The 21,992-nt window shown below is 44.4% G+C and overlaps 2 protein-coding genes across 2 annotated transcripts in view; one reads left to right on the top strand and one right to left on the bottom strand.

Annotated features, from left to right (window-relative positions):
- Nucleotides 1-1,197: 1,197 nt before the first annotated feature.
- Nucleotides 1,198-4,253, bottom strand: LOC144178787 (MICOS complex subunit MIC13 homolog QIL1-like). The gene is made up of 4 exons (XM_077706897.1): nucleotides 4,054-4,253; nucleotides 3,790-3,931; nucleotides 3,544-3,595; nucleotides 1,198-1,413 (listed from the first exon to the last, which is right to left on the bottom strand). The coding sequence occupies exons 1-4, from the start codon at nucleotides 4,062-4,064 to the stop codon at nucleotides 1,277-1,279; spliced, it is 342 nt and encodes a 113-aa protein (XP_077563023.1). The 5' UTR covers nucleotides 4,065-4,253; the 3' UTR covers nucleotides 1,198-1,276.
- A 959-nt stretch (nucleotides 4,254-5,212) lies between these two features.
- Didum (dilute class unconventional myosin) overlaps nucleotides 5,213-21,992 on the top strand; it is a 52,584-nt gene continuing 35,804 nt past the window's right edge. The window contains exons 1-10 of the mRNA XM_077706896.1: nucleotides 5,213-5,441; nucleotides 9,585-9,689; nucleotides 11,563-11,674; nucleotides 11,818-11,874; nucleotides 15,481-15,625; nucleotides 16,173-16,329; nucleotides 18,360-18,585; nucleotides 18,915-19,022; nucleotides 19,183-19,304; nucleotides 20,774-21,039. Coding sequence (XP_077563022.1) covers nucleotides 5,415-5,441; nucleotides 9,585-9,689; nucleotides 11,563-11,674; nucleotides 11,818-11,874; nucleotides 15,481-15,625; nucleotides 16,173-16,329; nucleotides 18,360-18,585; nucleotides 18,915-19,022; nucleotides 19,183-19,304; nucleotides 20,774-21,039 — 1,325 coding nt within the window. The 5' untranslated portion in view covers nucleotides 5,213-5,414. The remainder of the gene's footprint in view (nucleotides 5,442-9,584; nucleotides 9,690-11,562; nucleotides 11,675-11,817; nucleotides 11,875-15,480; nucleotides 15,626-16,172; nucleotides 16,330-18,359; nucleotides 18,586-18,914; nucleotides 19,023-19,182; nucleotides 19,305-20,773; nucleotides 21,040-21,992) is intronic.

The following is a 21,992-nucleotide window of genomic DNA, read 5'->3' as shown; positions in this document are numbered from 1 at the left end:
AAACCACTGTGCATGGTTCTTGGTTTAAAAAAGCGTTTCATCCAGTTAAAAATACCACAGTAATGGAAGCATTGAGAGCTCGGGGTGTTAGTTTACAGGGGCTCTTTGAAGTCAAAGATATGTGTAGAGAATGTTTGTGTGTAGTAATCCTTCATAAGAGTAAGAAGCTCCCTTCAGGGAATGGCACCAGACAAGAAATCACTCTACGAAGTTAATTACCGTTTAAAGAAAAATTGGGAGAGCCGAGAAAAAAGCATGGGGAAAACTTGAGCCACTTGAGGTGTGCAGACGTTTGTCTTGTTCAGGGAGAGAGAACCTGCAAATAATGGTTCCGAAACTGTTTTTTTTTTTTTTTTTTTTTTTTTTTGGAGGCTTCAAGGTAAATCTGAGTTGGAGGCTTCAAGGTAAATTTGAAGAAATCTCCAGTAATAAACAGCCGTCCTGCATAGGCACCGAAATACTAGACGAGGTGAGTGAATAAAATAACGGACAAGTCAGTGCCAATTTAAACGATAAAGTGAGGTGCAGATCAGTGTAGGAAGCACTTGAAGGCAATTGGCCGTTGGCTACCTCCCTTACTGAAAAGAGTATAACTGTACCTCGGCAAGCGACAGCACCTTCCAGAAATTTGCAGGCTTCTTCGGGGGTGGAGGGATGAGGCTATTGACAGTACCTTTTTCGCGGAATTACTGAGAATTCCTGTCCCAAGTGAAACACCAAGCTTGCACAGCTTCAGCTAATCTTGCCGTAACAAGCAGCCATTTTACTGTGCACCTTCAGAAAAAAGAAAATCGAGAAAATTTATGGTTGCATAGAGTTCACCTAGCGTCACTAAATAAGCTACGCTTAAAAGCCTTTATTTAGTGACGCTAAGTTCACCCACAATCATCCTTACGTGATTTTTAAACTTAGTGGGGTCTTACCAGGCACCTTGATAGAAGAACTTATACAAGCTCAAAGAGCCATGAAAAAAGGAATGGAAGTAAGGAGAACAGCTTCCTAGCTTGCGCCATCCTACTTATTAGAACAAATGTCCTGTGCACACTATGTACTTCCAGATTGCAAATTGCCAGGTACAATACAAAGTTGCAGGATGCATGTCACCAAAGCTGCTCACCTAGACTTGGCTCACCTAGCATGGCTCCAGATGCTGCCTACATCCAACAACGTACACACAAGTGCAAGCACAACGGGACGTTCTCTAAACTCTTAATTTTATTCAGGCGGCGTGCAACTTCACTATCCCTTTGATACTGCGATCCTAAGGCCTGTGAGGCTATTGTGGTGGCTTCTTGGTGTCGGCAGGCACCTGCGGCTGCTCCATCATCCCGGAAACAGTGTTTGCGCACCAAGATGCGGCTTGCTTGGTGTACTCCGGGGTCTTCAAGAGGTGCTTGAACGTAGCCTTGACACCTGCAGCAGCACGAAAGATAAGAGAAATGCCTGATGTGTGAGCAAGCAATACGATAATTGTGACCTATTGAAAGGTGCGTTTCCTGTGTAATAGCGAATTCCGCTCCTGCTGCAATGACAAAGCTCTTGCTCAGGAAATCAATGGGCTAGAATCGAACAACTTTAGCCACATTGAACGCCTACTGCTTCCAACAGGATGGGCAGAATTCAAGGGACTTCACAAGTGAAGTCATGCTGTTACGAAAAGACCCGTAGAAGGCACCTGTCACCCACTGCTGGGGCGTGATTGCAGTTCCTGTCGAGGTGCATCATAGATGAATTTGCGAGTGTCTTGACTGCATTATGACTACCGTATTTTCCTGTCTATAAGTTGAACTTTTGTATAAGTCGCACCCCCTTCAAAACGACAGTTTTTCCGAAAAAATGTATACAAGTAGCATTGGTGTATAAGACTCACTGGTGCACAAAACTCACTTGTGAATCATTGAGCATCAGTTCCTTAGAAAGTGCAGTGAAAGTACACGGTTGCGGCGGCCGCCGCCTCTGAACGCATCCTCTGGTAAGCAGTGCCAGACAGGTGCATTTACCGTTCAAAGTATAGACAGAATTACTCAAAAATGGTTTATTGATACACCCGGATGGCATGTATTTACAGATGGCGCTTAGGCATAACCATCGAAGCCTTCTTCGTCAGTCTCGCTAACATATAACTCATTCATTTAGACCATAGAGCTGAGTCTCTTAATGTGCACTGACATCACGCAGCACACAGGCACCTTCCTCGAGCGTGGACCACGCGTGGCCGCCACGTACTGGATTTATTCCATACATAAGCCGCACCGGCAGATAAGACGCACCAATGAAAATTTCAGAAAAAAAAAACGCAAGTTATACACCGGAAAATACGGTACATAAATAATGCTACTTTGAATTTCAAGGAAAGATATTGTTACAAGCCCATCTTTGAGTGGCGATTCCTCTTTTTCATGTCCACTGATCAGTTTGGTGTCTGCAGCATCACTAGGGTAAGTGCAGAAGTATCGCTGGAACAGAATGTGCCTTTTCTTCTGTTTTAATTAAAGCGAAAGCTTTTCTAGTGGTACAAATGGTGTCCTGCCTTTTTCGAAAAACTAACGTATTTCCCCATAGATCGGTTGGTCGACCGAAAAGCTCGGATAAGATCCCTGGACACAGGGCGCACACGTGAAACCGGGCTGCCATTGCGTCAAAACGGTTACTTGAAAATCGCGAAAGAGGAACAGTTCTAGATAAGACAATACACGCATCAATCGTGAAGAAGGAGTACAACAGTGTATACCTTTATCTCATAAACCACGTATTGGTAGTATACATCTACATTATTCGTAGACGAGTTTCTTAGTACACGAAAAATCGGTGCATGGGTTCGTTTTTCGTTTGTGAATTGGGTCGGTTTGACAATAGATTGGATGCACTTTTACCGAACGTTTTTAACGCACTTCTTTCTAACACAGTTTTGATGTGAGAAAGCTTTCGCGATTCTCGCAACTTTCTTTAGGGAGGGATGGTGAAGTTTTTGTCTTTTTGTCTAGTTTGTTCCTTTTCCCTTTGCATAAAAATTGGCACAACTGTTATTTCAGCAATCGTTTGGATAAAGCATAATGCTCCCTTTGCGATCCCTGTAAAAAAAAAAAAAAGTGTCCCTGAATGAACTTTTTGCATTGGGTGACCCCAGCCGTGCATGTGGAACACTGGAGTTGCAGATATTATGTGCTGCTAGGACAGTTCCCCTATACTCAGGCCACTCGCATTTATTTGTTGTCAATGCAGCAGGCGGTGACTGCCAGTAAACCATCTATCAGAACCACTGGCTTACCAGCGTGACTGACTAAACACTGCAAAGAGCGCATGTGTCATTGGAAGAGCAGTTTTGGTACAGATGGCCATTTGCCGAAGAGATGGAGTCATTAGACGAATACTGGCCACAACACTGGGCCACTCAAAAGCACCCTCTAAATGTGGTACATTTAAACACTGCGAGATGGCTGCAGTGACTAGAGGAGAAGACCATGTCGGGTAAAAAAATGGTTTACTGCATGACATCTGCCTATTTGATGGTACTCGTTGCAACAATCAAACTGCTATACTTACCGTCATTCCAGTAGTCCACTGCTTTCATGCTGACTTCTTTCCTGCTCGGTGCCTGGAACACATGAAAAGGAACACTCATTAGCGCATAAGTACAACGCTGGAGCCTACACAGTAGCCAAAAAGCACAACGTTAGACGTTAGGCGCATGTCAACTACCTCCGATTGTACGAAGTGCTTCTGGGAAAGACGTGCTGATCCGGTACGCTTTTACGAGACTGCAACATCGGATATTAGTACTATACTTACCAAATCGTAGTAGTACTTCATCGGGGGGCATTTATTTATGTACGCCTTGATGTTCTGAGTAGTTTGCGTGCTGTCTCCCCATACGCCGGCCTTCTGCGTGGCGTAGACCGCGCCGCCGAGTATGCTTAACTTGACAATTCCCCTGCGGATCAGATAATTGGGAACATATGAACGCCAAAGTCACCTCTGCTCGACCAAATACCTTCGATTCCACGCAGTTTCACCTCAATGAAATGAGCAAATCTGAGCAAACCGCGCACTTACTTCACCACCATTGTCCAATAATGAGTAGTTTACACTGCCGTGAGGCTCTCTTTTGGCTCCTCTGGTAACGCACTGCAGGCAAACCTTACGTCCTGGTCAGTACGTAGCTTTTGCAAAGCAGTTACCGACGGCCAACCGCAGCTTTTTCACTCGCGACCGAGCGGACACGGGAGGACAAGTCAAACGCTGTTCGAGGGCAGCTATCATCATCATCGCCGCTGGTTTCGTGTTTCGCTTTTGCAAATCACAACGTCCCACAACGCCTGTGAGGGTACCTTTTTTTTCGCGGCTTTTTATGATATGACTTTTAATATTAGTATTTAGGCGAAGACGAAGACGAGAGCTCACGAATGGTATTGCCATGTAGCCGCTGTGTAATCCTAAATTTAATCGTTGTAGATGACATCGAGGCAATGCTGAGCATTTTTGAAACATAGATGATCAACGTACTTTCAAGGCGGGTTGTCAGGTACGTAGGCATTTATATTAACTAATCAACCTTATTACGCCCACAAATGTGCCAACCACGTTTAAAAGAAAATTAACGCAACGTTTTCGTACGTACGCGCGTGTGTAGCCGCAAGAGGAAGGAATGTCTGGCGAAACCCACATGGGTAACTCTTGCCTTCATAATTACCATCACTCGGACGCGATCATCACAAGCAACTTCGGGGCTGAAGCAGGAGACGACTTTCAACAACGTCGGCGGCCCTCCAACTACCAGCTCACGTCCTGGAAGGCGGTAAACTTAATCGCCTTTGGCGTAAAAAAAAAATTGCTTTTCTGCTTGTCAAGTTCGCGCTTGCAGTGACTACACCTGTTTGTAGTCGTTCGTTCCACATAAGATAGCCATGCTGCTGTTCCACCTAAATTAAACGGTGCTGCAGAGTTGTTGAACTGAATGTCCTTTGGCAACCGAAAGCGAAACTAAAGCGCATCAGCAGTGTATGTGCTGCTTAATAAAATTATTTCGTGAATGAGTTATAGCGATGCAAGCGGGAACTGTCTTGACCAGCGTGCGTGCATGTAGACTGCGTATGCCGTGTTTAAATCTGTTTTTGTGCGGTTTTAGAGTAGCGGGCTTCTACCCGTCTTGTCCCTCTGTCGGCCGTCTGGGGCGACGCGGAAGCATCTCGTTATGCATGAGTGGGAGAGGAGGGAAAGTTATAAGCGAGTGGGGAGGGTCGTAAACGTTGCTGCAGCTTCTGCTATCGAGCAACCGCACGGGGATAATGTGATGTGGTAATGTAATGTCGCCAGTGGGGCATGCCTGGCTGGCCGCTTTCGGATAGATAGTTTACATCGCTCATCACGGACAATGATGGCCATCTCCCAAGCTTCCTAGCAACCGGGAACACGACATGTCGACGCTGGAGCTTTACACCAAGGTCCGTGGTTTTAACGCGCGTTTCGCTTGTCCCTAGTTCCGATTTAGTTGCTGTTTCTCTTGCTTTAAAACCAGTAGTTTACTGCATCAAATCGTAAAGGGTAATACTACCTCTACAACCTGTAAGGACTTTACAAACAAAAAAGAAAACGCGGATGTTGTTGCTGCGCGCCTTGAGAAAAGCTCGGGAGTAAATTTAGACCGGTACCGTTGCAGGCCCGCAAGCAGCTGTCACCTAGGTTGGCATGTTGTCACTGGGTCATATTTTGTGCTGTTGCGTGCGTATCATCACTGTTCGTTGCCTTGAGCCTCTCTCAATAAGCTGACCGTTTATGGACTTCTATACCGGACGGACGAGGCCAAATACGTGAGCAATGCAGCAGTGGGCGTTGATGTTGGTCATCTCACCGTTGCCGCGGGAGCCGTGCGCGTGGGGCAGGGAAATGTGCGGAAAGGGAAAACGAATTGGTTACGCCGGTATTGGCATTTGCTGGCAGTCAACGGTATTGACCGATAAGATGGATCCGTGACCGCGTATGAGGGACCGTACGCATGTGCACTAATCCGTATTACACAAGACCACGGTACTAATCGCTTTAACTTTGGTGAAAAGAAAGCTAGCAAGGTGAACCCGTTGTTGATTTGAACGTGGCCATTCAGTACGTGATATCCGCTGTAAATTACGTACGCCTCTAACTTGCCTTGATGTGCAGTGTTCTCTTGCGCATAGCCTCCTTTAGAGGCTCTCTCTTGCGACATATTACTCGTCAGTGGACTTTTTTCCAGTACCGGTCCTTCTATTCCTCCACGGCGAAGTAAAAAATGGCAGTCAGGCACACCCCCCAAAACTCTCACAGCTGAAAAACTCGTGCAGAAAGCATTCTCGTCTTTTCTGCACCCAGCCGTCACCCGTGCCTTTCACATGAATGTCACGGTAGCAGGTGCACATTCCCGTGACTAATCTACTCAGGCGAAGCGTTTTCTTTACTTTCATCCTTTTTTTTCCCTCCCTCGCTTGTAACCATGTACTCGCAGCATGGTCAGCGTCAAACGTCTTTGCCCCTTTCTTTCTTTTGTAAGCTTTTTTTTTTTTTGAAAATCTGAGTTTTAATAATAACCGAAGTTTCAATAATAAACGAAGAGGCCTCAGCTGACCTCTTGCATGCCAAGGGGATCACACATGATCAGCTGAGCAATGTAAAGTAATCAAAAGAAATACTGTGGAGCCTTTTTTTTACCTTGCTAAAATTATTGGTGTCTTCTTTGATACAGCTTGCACTCTGCTTTTTTCTTCATATTGTCTGAATTTCTACGCATCTACCTTTAAGCAAACTATCCTGCAAATTTAGCTGTCTTCCACAATTACTGGTTCGAATAAACTATGCTTTAGAGCCAAAGTGGCAGAAACTGGAGTAAATTTATAGCTTTTTGGTACTGTACTTGTGTGATAAAACGTGGTATAGAGTCTAAACAGCAAAATGTAAGTTCTAGAATGTGAGGCACAGTCAAGTGTGATAAGTATCCTCAATTTATTGCTTGGGCAGGAACTTATGGGCCTCGTGCAATGGTATGGGGGCACCACTGAATTTGAACCAGTGGTGCTCCCTGTCGCTCCGCTGCACATCTTTTGCTCGTTTCATGCTGTAGAATTTATGAAACTCCATGTTCCATGCAACGCCGGCCTGTTCTGCGGTTTCCAATAAATTGAAAGCCTGAGAAATACTAAGAAAAATAAAGGTTGCTTCACTCGCAGGAAAAAAAACTACCGTATTTACTCGCGTAATGATCGCACTTTTCTTCCCCAAAATATGATGCAAATTCAGGGGTGCATTCATTACGCGAGGTAAATTCTTTGCGAAAAAAGTTTCAGCGCGTAAAACACAAGTTGCAGGTCAGAATTTTTACGATAGGTCTCATGAACATAATAACCACAATAAATAAAAAAACATAATAAAAACTCCACGGACCACCGCTAGCCGCGTTGAAAAATGACGCATAATGCAGTATTTTCATGAATTACGGAACGCGCTGCAACGAGTTTCCCTGCAAGGTGAGCTAGAACAGGTCGACCAATAAGTGGCTGCTGCTGTCGCAGTGTGGGACATCAAAAGAGACATGACTGCTGCCAACGCAGCAAGCTGAGCGCGTTTTTTTCTTTCTCTTGTGAGTACATTACGTGCATTTAGTGAGTTTCTTCCGCACCAATAATGAACTCATGCTTACCGATATCGCTAATATCAAAAAGTTTGCGCAATAGTTAACGTAGCCATGTCCGCTTTGAAAGAAGAGGAAACATAGGTAAGCACGACCATCGTCAGCTAGACTTGGCCCACATACGACATACGGCTGCGGCAAGTTCAGGGTGCAATCATTGCGCGGGAAATAAAACAAGTCGTATTTTGACGACGAACTTCAGGGGTGTGATCATTACGCGAGTGCGATCATTTTGCGAGTAAGTATGGTATACACCAGCTACAACCACATCTGTGTCTACAAAGAAATTCAGACCGAAACAGGAAGCCGTCTGTAGTCCTGGCAAGGGGTGTGCCCCAAATTGTTAGTTTGAACACGTGCAGCTGAAGGTACACGAAGAGTATTGAATGTAATTTTTAATGCATCAGTATCTTTTGCTGAGCACCCCAGAGCACAAGCGTGTAATGCCTTGCATTTGCCCAAAAATGCACAAACATGCATTTGGCGATTGAAGTTAACACGTTTAGTTATTGCAATTGTGTAGATGTAGATAATTAAATTAAAGAGACATAAACTAAGTAAAAATAAAGGTGAACTTGGGATATCAAAATTCTACTTTATTCACCACCACCACACAATTAAGACAAAATTATAAAAGTACACAAAAATGCGAACCGGACATACACAAAAGCAGACGCACCAATCGTAAAACTCCAGACATCTGGTCAAAAAGGCATAATTAGTGAAGTTAACACATTTTTCGTCATATTGGTGTAAGTCTAGATTATTTGTCCAAGAAAATTTAAAAATGAAAACAAAGGTAGAAATGAACTAGCGAATTAAGAATAACCTCATTCATTCACCGTACTTGCCTCACATTATTGAGACAAGAATAAACCCAAAAAGTAATTGGAACACGAAAGAAACATCATAGATAAGCACCAATCTGGCTACAAAATACTTTGTCGTAGGAATGCTTACACTGTACACAATTCTCATAATCTTTGTAGTTTTGTTTATATTTCCCGTTCAGAATTTTTCGTTTCGTTTCTGTACTTGTGGGCGAACCCAACGCATATTTTTTGAGGAAGCTGCTGCAAGGCTATCGCCATGGCTGGTGCTAACACGCAGTGGTGATGGCTGTTTACATGAGCAGCCACGAGCTGCTCATGTAAGTTGGCGTTGCCGCGTGCATGGGAGAAGCCATCTCTGTGCCCAACGCTGGACACACAGCAGCAGATAAAATGCTAATTTAAATGTTAGCATAACAAGCGGTTTTGCCGCCTTTTGCCAGCACCAGTTTTCCACGGCGCCCGAAAAGGGTACATGCACAAATTCGCGATGTGAGATTCGTTTTGCTGATGTTCTTGCGGGCGAGGGCCGTCACAATACAGATACAACGTATGCTCCGCCAGTTGTTGATGAAGAAGTGCTCGAACCAGGTCTTGGGATTGCGTCGCTGATCAGAGTGCAGCCTGCACTCCCCCTAAGTAACATTTGCACGAAAACAAACATAATCTAATGTTCAGCGATATTGCAGTCGTGTTTTGCAGATGTTAAGGCATCCTGAAAGACGACAGTAAAGCAAAATTGCTTTCTTCCGTCTGCAAAGGTGCCGTTCGGCCGTACCTCGGCTGCTGGTGGCGGCTGACCTTGCTGGTCCCGAACAAGCAAAATTTGATTCTGTGACTGCCAGGGGGCGCTGACTGTGCCACTCAAGTAGCAGCGCACTACAAGGATATCAGCGTAGGTGACTTGACTGGGGAAGAGAGGACTGTGCAACATTCTTTGCAGCACGCTAGTCGGTTTTACTTTGTTCAAAGCCAATCTTCCCAGTGCTGCTGGTTTCAACCTCTGCCTTTTCCTGTCGCGTTCTGTGACTTGCAGTATGTTGACACCTCCTTATATATGCTTGCATGTACTTCACAATGGGTGCCGTTTGATCTTCCAGGGTGCCCGGGTGTGGTTGCCAGATGCGGCAGCGGTTTGGAAAGCAGCGGAGATTTGCAAGGGCTACGATGGCAAGACACTCGAGGTGGAAGATGAGGAGAAGCAAGTTAGTATGCTGTTAACCCGAAAATCAAAGCCCCTTCTGAACTCGGGTTGTTTCCTCGCCGTCAGATTCCTTTATTTAAATCCTATGATTCACTCAATTGTTCCTTTGCGAGGTGGCCTGACACATGGCTTGCACAGGCATCCTAGAGTGTATTGAACCAACACAGCGTCTGTACTATAAAAAAGAGAAGCATGTACTGTTAAATGTGAGAGTTCAAGTACACATTGTTTTGAGGGTGCTGATAAGCTGGGAGATTTTGGTGACCTCCTTTGAAGCTTTCAACAAATTGTTATATGCCGTTAGTGATATTTTTACGTGGTCAAAAAAGGACTCGTATACAACAGCAGTCTAACAGTAAAATGGGGATTCTCTTGTAGCCCCCCCCCCCCATTTCCCATAAAACATCTGTATGTCTTTGTATACTTGAGAATATGGGGACACAATGCTGCTTTGATGTTTTGTATATAGTGCCACCTGGTTCCTTCCTCTAATATGATTTCAATTTGCTTTGTTGCATTTGTTTCTGATTTTGGCAAGTGCCACAAAACAAATCAAAACAGTGCTTAAAAGGATGAGCATAAACGTATAACACATACGCAGTTTTTGCAGAATACTGTTTTGTGCAAGAAAGATCGAAGATGCGTGTTGAAAAATGAGGTGCATGTCAGACTGAATTCAAGCAAATACACCCGTCTTGGTGGGGCAGTGGCTAAGTCATTGTGCTTCTGAGTCCAAGGACGTGGGTTCGCTCCCTGCCGCTGCGGCCTTACTTCTGATGGGAAAAAAGAAAAAAGAACTGAAATGCCCGTGTGTCAAGATTTTGGTATTTGTTGAAGAATCCTGGGTGGTCTACATTAATTCGTAGCCCTCCACCACAGCACGCCTTATAGCCCAAGTGTAGCTTCAGTGCATAAAACCACCGAAAAGCTGTATTCCGCTTCAAAACACTGCCGTTCTTGGAAAGCATCGCATCTCGTTATGTTGAAGGAGTTTCGAAAGGCCTTGGTGACGAGGTCATTGTGAATGGTGACTGCACAATGGTATCTATCAATCAAACAAGCTGCACAATGGTATCTGACTATCAATCTTGAACAGCACATGAAGAGGCATTGCTTGGTCTCTCTGCTTGGAGAAAGTTATTTTTGCCACTTTGGGACAGGTGCTTTGCAGTTATCTAATCTTTGATGAAAGGAAAATGTGTGGATGTGCAAAGGATCGACCAGGCATGTCACAGGGGGCTGATTTCACATTTTTTCTATTCCACTAAGGGGTTTAATTTAAATGTTAGACATGTCGCAACCATTCTCAAGAAGTTGTGTCTAGCATATGTGGCTCTCGTAGCAAAGGCAGAATTTTTTAACTTTTTTATGGGTACTGTTATTGGCACTGTTACGAAAACAAAACAAACAAAAAAAAAACACTTTCCACCTTACAAATGTGCAAACATTTGCATTTGCCAACTTGGACGCACAAACCAAGTGCCTCCAGTCTGTAAATAGTTGGAATTTAATGGCTTTTCATGGCAGAGAAATTCCAGGACAAGTTCACACACACAGAAGAAGTATTACTACAAAGCTCAAATTGATGTCCATGCTCTTTCTTTTTTATCGTTGCAGTCAGTTTAATCGGAAGTACTTTATCTTCCCATTGTCTCGTTGTGATAATACATCTTCTAATGTTATCTGTGGTGCTTCAAGTTGCCAGAGGATGTCAAGATATAGGCTTTATAGGCTTTTGCACATCTATTCATTGTTGACATTGTCCAGGTTTTAAATTTTTCTTCATTTATGCAAGGTAACTCAATTTTAAGAACCAGAAATTTGCGTCGAAGTGCAGGAACTGTGTTTGAGCGTAGTTGTGTGTCTATTTTCAGAGGGTAGTACTTACCATCGATGCACCAGAGAAACTTCCACCCCTTCGCAATCCAGAGATTCTCATTGGCGGCAATGACCTGACATCGCTCTCATATCTGCACGAACCTGCTGGTATGCTTGCTTCGGCTTGTTCCCCAACCCCCTCCCATTTTTTTTTCCTCTTTTTGAAGCTCCTCATTCCTTTCAAGTGAAAGTGACATCCACTGTTATTGGGCACTCAATCACACGTTTGCTGTTTTTTTCTTTGTCTCCAGTTTTACACAACCTCCAGGTGCGGTTCTGCAATAACAATGTCATCTACACGTACTGTGGTGAGTTCTCTTTTCAACTTGCTTCATTCATATAGTAAGATCGCGGTCTGCCATTCGGGCTGCTACCTTTGTATTGCACCTTATCTGCTGTACTAAATCAGTATGGGGGCCCTTTTATTGCTTGCAATTGCTTCATTTTAGTAAAGTCTGGCTGATAAGCCAGCTACCTGATACCGTTTTAGCTTATCAATGCACTGTATAGTGGGAAAAGGCAGTCGTGATAAAGGGGCATCATTATGAATGTACGGTCGACTCGCTGCAGTGGCTCAGTGGCTAGGATGTGCTACTAAGCCCAAGGATGTGGGTTTGATCCCATTCATGATGGTTGTTTTTCAGATAGAGGTGGAAAGTGAAAACACCTCTGCGTCGAGATTTTGGTGCACACTAAAGATTCCCTTTTGGTAGAAATTAATCTGGAGCTCCTCGTTACAGAACATTAAACCCTTCGGCACTTCGGAGCTTCAGCACATTGAACCACATTTTTTAGGAACGTATTGACAGTACTAATTTCATATATGCTCTTGTTTTGAAAGGCTGTTAAATAAAATTCACTTTGCGAGCATGAAAGCCTGCTGCTTATAGGGAGCGTGCGACAGTTAAAGAGGGTGCACTGCTCCACCTTGGCAGCACCACCATCTGCTGTGCCTTCGTCCTATGGCAGGATAGATAGGTGCGCGGCAGCCGCCTACTAGGCAGGTGTTCACCATGGCTAACAATATAGTAGTCCAGCGAGTTGAATTTCGCCGTATTGACAGCTGTTGATTCATTTATTCGTGCAAATGAGGGAAAAAGCATAAAACTTCTCAAGAGCAGGCACGTTTTTTGCACGTCGAAATAATGCGGCGACGCACAGAACTTCACGGCCAAAGAAGGCGCTGCCAAACAAGGAGTCTTGCACCATTTCGATTCAGGTTTTTAACCATTTTTATTTTACATCCGCTATTTTTACTTGGGAACGCTAGTGCAACTGCTTGAAGCAATAGCCCATCCGACATTAAAAGCTGAGCAAAAAGAAAGCGTTAACGCACGCTGGTTGTTCTCGCACCCCTGCACTTATGAATTAACACACGCTTACTTCAGAAAAAAAAAAAAAAAAATGCTTAAGTTTTGAGGAAATTGCCTTACCAGCTAGAAAGTTGAAATAGAGATTCTCAGTGAGAAAGGTGTTTACTGTGCGCGGAAATAACCTTAAAGGAGGTGGCTGCTGTATTCTTCGTGCTACTGTATTCGCCGTGTGCACTTTGCACTAAAATGAAATCTGCGCTTCTTTACCGCTGGTCGGTATTTCTTCAGGTGCATGCACAAAAGCTGTGTTTGCAGTTCTGCTTGGCGCATTGCCCATAGGCAGAACAAATTGCGATAAACAGATGCCAGGACAGGGGACAAGCGCTGTGTTCGAATGCTCTTTTCCTCTGTTACGTTAATCACTTTCAGCAGTGGCTTCAGTGGATTAAGCTGTGTATATTACTGATCAACAAATAATTCTCATTCTATTAATAAAGTTTGGTAGTGGCAGCGAGTAAGAAGAGCACTCCATGCACAGTGCTGATCCAGTGACTTTATAATTACGGCACAGAAAAGAAAGAAAAGAGGTGATGTAGCAGTTTGCAATACTCAATGAAATACGTGCACATCAACATGTAGATGTTTATCATTAGAAACCAGAGTTTAGGTAAATGCCTATTTTGTTCCTTGGACTCTTATCGCCTCACTTTGATATGTGAGCATAAATTAGATGTTAAGAAAGGCTTCTATGGAGGCTATATAGTGCCTATGCCTACTTGTGGTTGGGCCTAAATGCCTATGAGGGCCTATACATGCCTATTTTCGAAATTGACACCTATATGAACACTATTTAGCCTCAAGTTTGGCTTTCAAGTGCAGTTTGAGGTCGTTATTCATGTTACTGGGACAAATTGACTGTTTTGAACTCTATGGGGTTCAACCTTGTCCAGCCAACTCCCAGGAAACAACAGCTTGCAGCATAGAAATGTGATGCTTATTCTCAGTGAGAAGAGGCACTATTTTGAATCCAAAAATTTGGAGATGGTGGTAGTAGTTTGGTATTGTTTCCACAATTTTCACAAGGATTTTTTAAACTACGTTACACATGCTCTCCAAACAGATTTCTTCAAACATGTGCAGTTGCATCCTCATTTCTAGAAGCTCATATCCAACTCATACTCATATCCAACTTTATTTTCAATGCAACGGGTGAGCATCGAACGCACATTTGTTAGCAGATCACTCCTATATTGAAGAACCAATGGCGAAGCATCACTTCATATCCTTATGCCGTAAAATTCACACTGCCGATGGGCTCTAAAATACACTCTGTTTGGCTGATAAACACCTTTTGAAAAGTGCTCTTAAAAGGTGTCGGTGTATTTAACTGTGTTGAGACGTCTTGCCTGTGCAATTCAGATATCATTTTATGAGAAAATTGGCAGAGTTGTACCTAACAGTCCTTGTGTAACAATATGTTGACTTCTTGATAAATAGTAGTCTCTTGCATTTTTTATTTGTCTGTTTTTGTTGTGTCATAATTTAATTGTCAATCAGACATGTAGTACTTTTTTGAGTCGGTATTGTGAGCTCTCAAGTACTCTTTTTCATGCATGTTTCACTATATACGACGCTCGAGCACAAGAAGAGAACACATTATTGTTGGTAGTTGCCAAAACAATGCCCCCATTTCCTTTGCTTGGAATGGCTAACAGGGTTCCAAGACACTAAAAAGATTACCTGTTAAATAGCAGATACAGGGAACAGACTGGCAGTTTATAGTGGGAGTCCCTGTCTTCATCTATCCCAGGCGTTTGCGTTAGGTCAGTGAAAATATCGTAAACACATATGATAGAAATCTTTGATCTGTCGATTGTTTATCACCGATGAAATGAGCCCTGCTTATTCTTATACTCTTCGCTGGCTACCAAAAAGAACAATTTACACCTGTCTTCCGTGCATGGACATACAACAAAATGTAAACAAGCACTTCCTTCAAGAGGTGCACACTGTGTATCTGTTGTGTGCACTGGTCATGAATGGATGAACATCTTTAGAACTGCATTTCTAGGAGAGCATTAAAGTCAGCATTTGCTAAGTTTGCAGCATAACACTTCTTGCACACACGACGAAGTCACCGTCTCAGTGTAACTAAATTAGCGTTGTCTGCTTGGCCACACTCCGGGTGGTTCGGGATAGTCCCCACAAGACAGCGCAGAAGTCCTATTGGCATGGTCTCTATACAAGGCATAGGGTGTGGATGATGGTGATGATGATGATGACAGGCGGACAAAGTGTTGGGCTGCTGTGCTTAATGTTGTAGGTTCAATGACCTGGTGCAGAGGCTGTCTTTTTGGCAAAGGCAACATACGGAAGTTGCAAAATTCAAATTAACACTTTAGATGTCTTTATGGTGCTCGTTTATGCTAATTCCAAGAAATAATTTGTATGCACAAATTCCTGCCTCAGTGTTGTTTTAAGGTAGATTTTTTGGACAAGAAGTTGTAAGGGGTTGCACGGTGGGCAATATTTTTCCAATGTGTGCCTAATGTGTGGGCGGGCCTAATAATACTGTCTGGACTTCTTTTGTGCACATTCCAGGAATTGTGCTGGTGGCCATCAACCCGTATGAGGAACTGCCGATCTATGGCAATGACACCATCTTTGCGTACCGAGGGCAGGCCATGGGGGACTTGGACCCGCACATATTTGCGGTGTCGGAGGAGGCCTACACCAAGATGGAAAGGTGCGTGTGCAGGGCTTCTCAGCTCCTCAGACCTGTTTGTAAAGAAAGGAAGGAAAACTTCTCAACGGGCAGTCCGTCCTTGCATTTAGCTGTCCTATTTATAAGTTCTTGTGGATAGTGCTCTTCTTGTAATTGGTCCTCTTAGAGAGGTTGAACCAACTTAGTGAAAAAGGTCTCTTTAACACTAATAATAATCTTCATTTGGACAGATGTGAAACTAAGAAATTTGATGCAGCTCTTGCGCAGATGAATGGGGCATGAGGGAATGGAGCTCTAGATGTGTGGAGTGCACTTCCATTGTTGCCACTGCATATGAACGATGATGTCATGTAGAAATGTATTCACATGTCGACCCCTTTACCTTCGCTCTGATCACTGCATAGTAGGGCACAGCTGTATTTCATGTTGCCCTGCTTTCAGGCACTTGATGCGTGCTAATGTTCTAAACTATGCCAAGGATGCGAGCTTAGGCGGGGGTGGGCACAGCCTTTCTGCTCACGTTTAGAGTTTCCTATCCCCACACTCTTTGCTTGTACTTTGCGTGCAGGGAAAACATGAACCAGTCCATCATTGTGAGTGGAGAGTCTGGAGCGGGCAAGACGGTCTCTGCCAAGTACGCCATGCGCTACTTTGCCACTGTCGGGGGCTCCTCCACGGAGACCCACATAGAGAAGAAGGTGCTTGCGTCGAACCCCATCATGGAGGTGCGTGCCTTTTACAACTCTTGCTTGCTGCACCATTGGCAGTGGTTAGGCCGTCTAAAGCAATGCTAGCAGTGGTAGTTCCGTTGTACACAGTTGAACTTGCCTGACACATTCGCAATTGTTTTGTTTGTAACATGCTCTTGAATGTGAGTTCTGTTTGTTATGATAACAGAGACGGACGCAGGAAAAAAATGTACACTTTCACAAAAAGACGGCGCAGTCTCCTTGTGAAAGTGTACATTTTTTTCCTGCGTTCGTCTCTGTTATCATAACAAACAGAACTCACATTCAAGAGCATGTGACACCAACTAGCCCGGCATCGAACTTTACTGTTTGTAATACAACTACCATTGTCGGAAAAGTGTTTGGGTGATGTTTCCTGCGGTTTACATTCTCTTTCCTCAGTTCCTTTGAGGAATGTACGAGTAAGATTCTGCTCTTGATGGTTTGTGTGGCATGCAGACAAAGGAGGCTTTCGGTGAAAACACGAAATCTTCGAAGTGTGCAGCTGTGAGGCTGTCTGCTAGATTTACAAAAACCGGAGTTAAAAGGGTCACAGAATTGAAGAACCACTGTTGTAAGGATGGGTTGTGGTTTATAGTTCACTGGGCCTCTGCTTGTTCTGACTCCAAACTTCACTTCAGCGAGGATTCTGATCCTAGCTCTGCATATCTCCTTAGCAAGCTTGTTTTTCTGGAAAAAATGCTTTGAAATTGGGTTGAGGTATATGCTGTAGTCAAAAAATTATTAGTCGGGGTTGTATCCTGTTTCCATTTAGCTGCATTGCTGAAAAGGTTGCTTCATGGCGTGTAACCATTTTAATCTTAACAGAAGCTTAGCTTCATAACTGATTGAAGATGCTTCTATCCTTGTGGTGTGAAAGGAATGCATTGTGTGAGTGGCGTAAGGTTTGTGCATTTTTCATTAATTTTCGCTGAACCATTGCCACTAAGTTTCAGCAAGATGTTTGTTGATAGCAGAGTCAAATGCATAGTGTGTCGGTATAGCACGAGTTTTGCTTTCTGGAGGGGTTGGAAAGCCTATTTGTTGCACTCCCCCCCCCCCCCATACAGTTTCTTACTGTATATACTAGAGAGGAATCTGGCGCTAGCATCTATGCGGATCGCATCAAGAGCGTCTGTGTCATCATGGGCCACCATTATACCGTGCTCTCGCCTTAGTTTCAACATTGGCTTGGATTGAAGTGTTTTAGTGGCCGTAAATTCAAATACAATGCCAAAAAAACACAAATAATAATGTGTACTTGTATAATTATAAAAATAAAACATGCTGTTTTAAAGCTAGAAGAATAAAAAAATAAAGCACGTTCTTTTTACTGAGTCTGTCACATCAGTTATGCCTGCTATTCTGCAGACCAGACATCTACAAGTGAAAAAGGCCATTAAATGCTCATGTTCATCTCTCGATTGCTTTTTTTTTTTCCACTGCGGTGGATCATGCATTTTTCCAGATAGTACATTTCTCCCTGGCATTTTTTTTAATGTATCAACGAGAATCTACTGTATTTACTAATGGTTGCTCACCAGCACCAGTCCTCCCACTTGCTTATAATGAAGCACAGCTGTCTTAGCATGTACTAATAGAGTGAATTTTGAGTTTCCAAGAGATGCGAAGTGAGTTTCGGCTATTTCGGCCAGAATGGCTATCTTGCAGACATAGCGCCGCATAGTGAAGAAGGAAAACCCAAGAAGACACTTATGAATCCGATAGACATGCCAAGCCAGCAGTTTCGGTCTTCCCATAAGGCCATAGTCTCCCTCGCCGACATGGATTCCCAGGCGCAGTTTCCTCTCTAGTATGCTTATAAACTTTGTGCCTCCCCCCTTCCCCCCCCCCCCCCCAAAAAAAAAAATCTCAGTGACTCCGCACATTGGTATTCATACTCTACTGCTGCATGCTTTCAGTGAGCTTGAACAAAACATTTTAGGCATGGAAAAGTCTTGCGTTCATACGCCCTACATTTGAAATCAGTGTTAACATGGCCTTATTTTTGCTTTGTGTTCCAACAGGCCATAGGGAATGCCAAAACAACCAGGAACGACAACAGCTCTCGTTTCGGGAAATACATTGAAATAGATTTCAACTCCAGGTTCAATATCATCGGTGCCAACATGCGGACGTACCTTCTAGAGAAGTCTCGAGTGGTATTCCAGGCCACAGAGGAGCGAAACTACCACATCTTCTACCAGCTCTGCGCTTCCGCTGATCTCGATGAGCTGCAGGACCTGCAGTTAGGTATAGTTACTCCATCGATCAACTTCAGCCGATGCTGTACGGGCATGAAAGGGGCCATGGAGGCAACATACAACTTTGTCTTATAGAAAAGATTTGGGGTTGCTCAAAATGGTCGTTGCTCAAAACGCAAGATTTGCAAATAAAAGCAGACCAGCTGTAACATGAACATATCACCCCTATGATTCTCAGTTTACGGCTGCTGACTGCCTCTGTGTATTCTGGCTGCTTTTTATCTTGTTGCTACTAAGACTTCATGCTGCCATCACATTGGGGGTCATGTGCTTGCTTGGTTCATGGGTGTTTTTATTTTATCTGCCCATCTCTATCAGGGGACCAAACAACATTCCACTACACAAATCAGGGTGATTCTCCACACATCACAGGCGTCGATGATGCCCACTCCTTCCAGACGACAAGAAACGCTTTCACACTGCTGGGTGAGTCGGTGGTGTGGCCTCTGTCAAGCTCGCATTTCCACTTGAAGTGCAAGCTTGCCACTGTGGAGGGCTTGTCACTTCAGCTCCGCATGCGTGCCCTTTTTTCGTCAAGTCCCCCTGGCTCAACCTCACTGATGTTGCGGTTGTGTGGTTTCGGCAGGCTTCACGGAGAGCCAGCAGCAGATGATCTTCAGGATACTGGCAGCCATCCTACACCTGGGCAACGTGGAAATTGTGCAAGGCGGGGAGCTGGGCGACGACGCGGAGTCCTGCTTAGTGCAGGTGAGCTTGCGGTGACTGCCAATGGTTTCGCCAAGCAAGGAACCAGTGTTTGTCCTGGCTTTGAGCTTATATGGCAGGGGCAAACATAGATATGGCTCGTGTGCTGGTTCTGCTCACTTATTGATGCAGTTGAACCTCGTTATAAGAGGCATGGATGTAAGAGACACTATTCACCAATATGGATGGCTGCCCTATCTTCCCCGTTAAATTGACCTCTTTTATAAGACATCTGATGTAGCAAACAGGTGGTTATAAAGGACAAGTTATCCTTGAATTTCAGTCAACAATCTCGCTTGTAACTGACATTTTAACTTTGGATGTGGTGCCACCAGTCACTAACTGCAGCTCCGTCCATTGTGGAATCAAAGGGGACGACATGCGCCCACAGTAGTTATTTGTTATAAATTCAGCAAACACACAGTGGTTCAATCAGCTATGAAACAATGATAAGCCCTGCCAATGGAAATGCAATGTACAGACGTGATTAAGGCTTGCCGTCATGCATGCGAGCGCGATCGTGCAGTGGACTTCTGCGCAAGCTAAGAATACTGGGAGTGTGCAGAGGGCTCTCCCAATTGCGTAGCTCCCAATCAAAAAGCATCGCAGATGCTGTGTGCTCTGGCTATTCATCAGGCTTGTGAATTTGACATCTACGATTCAGCTTCCACAAGCAGTGAAAGAAGAGAAAGCTTGTACGAGCTGTTGTAAAAAACAGTGTAAATACAGTCTTGAAGCAAACAAAAATACAGAACTATTTCATAAATTCTGGGGGCAAGACATAAATTAAAATAAACCTTCTGCAACATGCTGAAGCGTTCTTTTGAGCCGATTTTGGTTGTACGGTGCGCACATTGAACTAGGGGTTGATCAATTAGTGAAAACATGGTTCCCTGCTTATAAGAGACCTCTCATATAAGAGGCAAACTGCTGCCTGGTACACGTGTCTTATAAAGGGGTTTAACTGTCGTATGTATGGGCTGTTGTAGATTGTAGACAGCAGTGTGAGCCACATGTTCTATATCTTATCCACCATCTAGGCAGGGAAGGTGTAGCTATGGATGGCTGAACGTAGTAGAAATGCTACGAAAACATCAGCTGTGGTCGTATAAAGTTCAAGAGCTTATTCAAGCCTACTTTCACAGACCACTAAATTTGCATATCTGCGCTTGGACAGTAGCTAAAGCTCTCTGGTAGTCGATTGCCTGTGATTGAGTTTGAAGTGAGGACATGATTGTGATTGGCTGAAATGCAGCTTTTGGGTGTTCACTTTTTTTTCAGAAGGGCCTGTTGTGTTGAGGCCAGGATAGTGTTTGCACAGGTCATAGTCAGCTTTTTGTAAGTAGGCCTGGTATTGCCTGAAGCCCCAGTTTGATCTCTGTCAGCACTGCGGTTGGGGTTAAAAGTGCCGCAGGACGGGAATACTAGCATCGGCGGTGTCCTGCGAGTTCTCCTCCTCCTCCTGTTCCCAGCCCAGGGACCCCCACGTGGAGACCATGTGTGAGCTGCTGGGCATCGACCAGGAGCAGATCGTGGTGTGGCTGTGCAATCGGCGCATCGAGAGCATGCGGGAGGTGATCACCAAGCCCATGACTGTCGTCCAGGCCATGTTTGCCCGCGACGCGCTCGCCAAGCACATCTATGCGCGCCTTTTCGACTGGATCGTCACCAGGATCAATAAGGCGCTCTCCTTCAAGGACAAGGTGAACCGCTTCATTGGCGTCCTGGACATTTACGGGTGAGCAGCCCCTCCACCTCCTCCTCCTCCTTCTTCCCGGTCCTCACTGTACTCTGCAATTTGTATTGGCAGTTAGGGAAGTCTGGACTATGAACTGAGGGTGCAGCTGATAACAAAACAAATAAAAAAGGGCCATCTCTACTAACGTGAAACGTGAGGAGGGGCGAAGATTGCAGTGTATAACTGTGTAAGATGAAACCGAATGGGGGTAGAGGTATGTAGCTTTGCTGCAAAAGTCTCATGTCTTTAAAGCACGAAGTGTCTTTAATGCCTGAGGCATTGGAAAACTAGTGTCCCGGTGTGTGCCTTCAGTAAGCGTTACGTTCTAGTGCAAGGCGTTGGAAAACCGGTGTCCCAGTGCTTAATACCATGACTACGTGAAACGGTGACGTCGACAGGGGACGCCGAAAGTCCTAGCCCCTAGAACGAATGATTAGCAGTAGTGGATGTTCTCATGTTGCAATGTGGAAAGTAGGATGGGCCGTCTTTGGGCTCACTGAGGTCGCCGTGCAATACATTTGGATCATAGAAGGCTGTGTGGTGCCGTATTTTTATTTTACTTTAACATTTCGTGATGAAATGAGAAATGTTCATAGAATACGGGGTAAAGATATGCCAATGTTAACACCAGAGAAACGCAAAATATACAGCCACTGTGTCCTGCCGGTGATGACACATGGAGCGGAAACTTGGTGCCTAACTAAACAACTTGAAAGCACACTTAGGTTGGCTCGGCAGGCCATGGAACGAATAATGATCGGAGTAACAGGCAGGTAACGAGCTTCCTGGATCAGAGAACAAACTAGAGTAGAAGATATCGCAGTCCAAATAAAGAAAAAGAAATGGGCTTGGCCTGGGCACGAAGTTAGGCGAAATGACAATTGGTGGACTACCAGGGTTACCGAGTGGACACTGAGACAGTTCTAGAAAAAGGGGAAGGCCAATTACATGAT

This window comes from Haemaphysalis longicornis, unplaced genomic scaffold (assembly GCF_048455015.1).
Source record: "Haemaphysalis longicornis isolate Haplotype H1 unplaced genomic scaffold, Haemaphysalis longicornis Haplotype H1 scaffold_4, whole genome shotgun sequence".
Classification (NCBI taxonomy): domain Eukaryota; kingdom Metazoa; phylum Arthropoda; class Arachnida; order Ixodida; family Ixodidae; genus Haemaphysalis; species Haemaphysalis longicornis.
This window is presented reverse-complemented; position numbering and strand designations above follow the sequence as displayed.

What these genes read in the sequence shown, in the direction of transcription:
- LOC144178787 (XM_077706897.1), bottom strand. An exon ending in TGAAGTACTACTACGATTTG is followed by an intron (nt 3,596 to 3,789) that starts GTAAGTATAGTA and finishes CATGTGTTCCAG; the next exon opens with GCACCGAGCAGGAAAGAAGT. An exon ending in AGTGGACTACTGGAATGACG is followed by an intron (nt 1,414 to 3,543) that starts GTAAGTATAGCA and finishes GTGCTGCTGCAG; the next exon opens with GTGTCAAGGCTACGTTCAAG.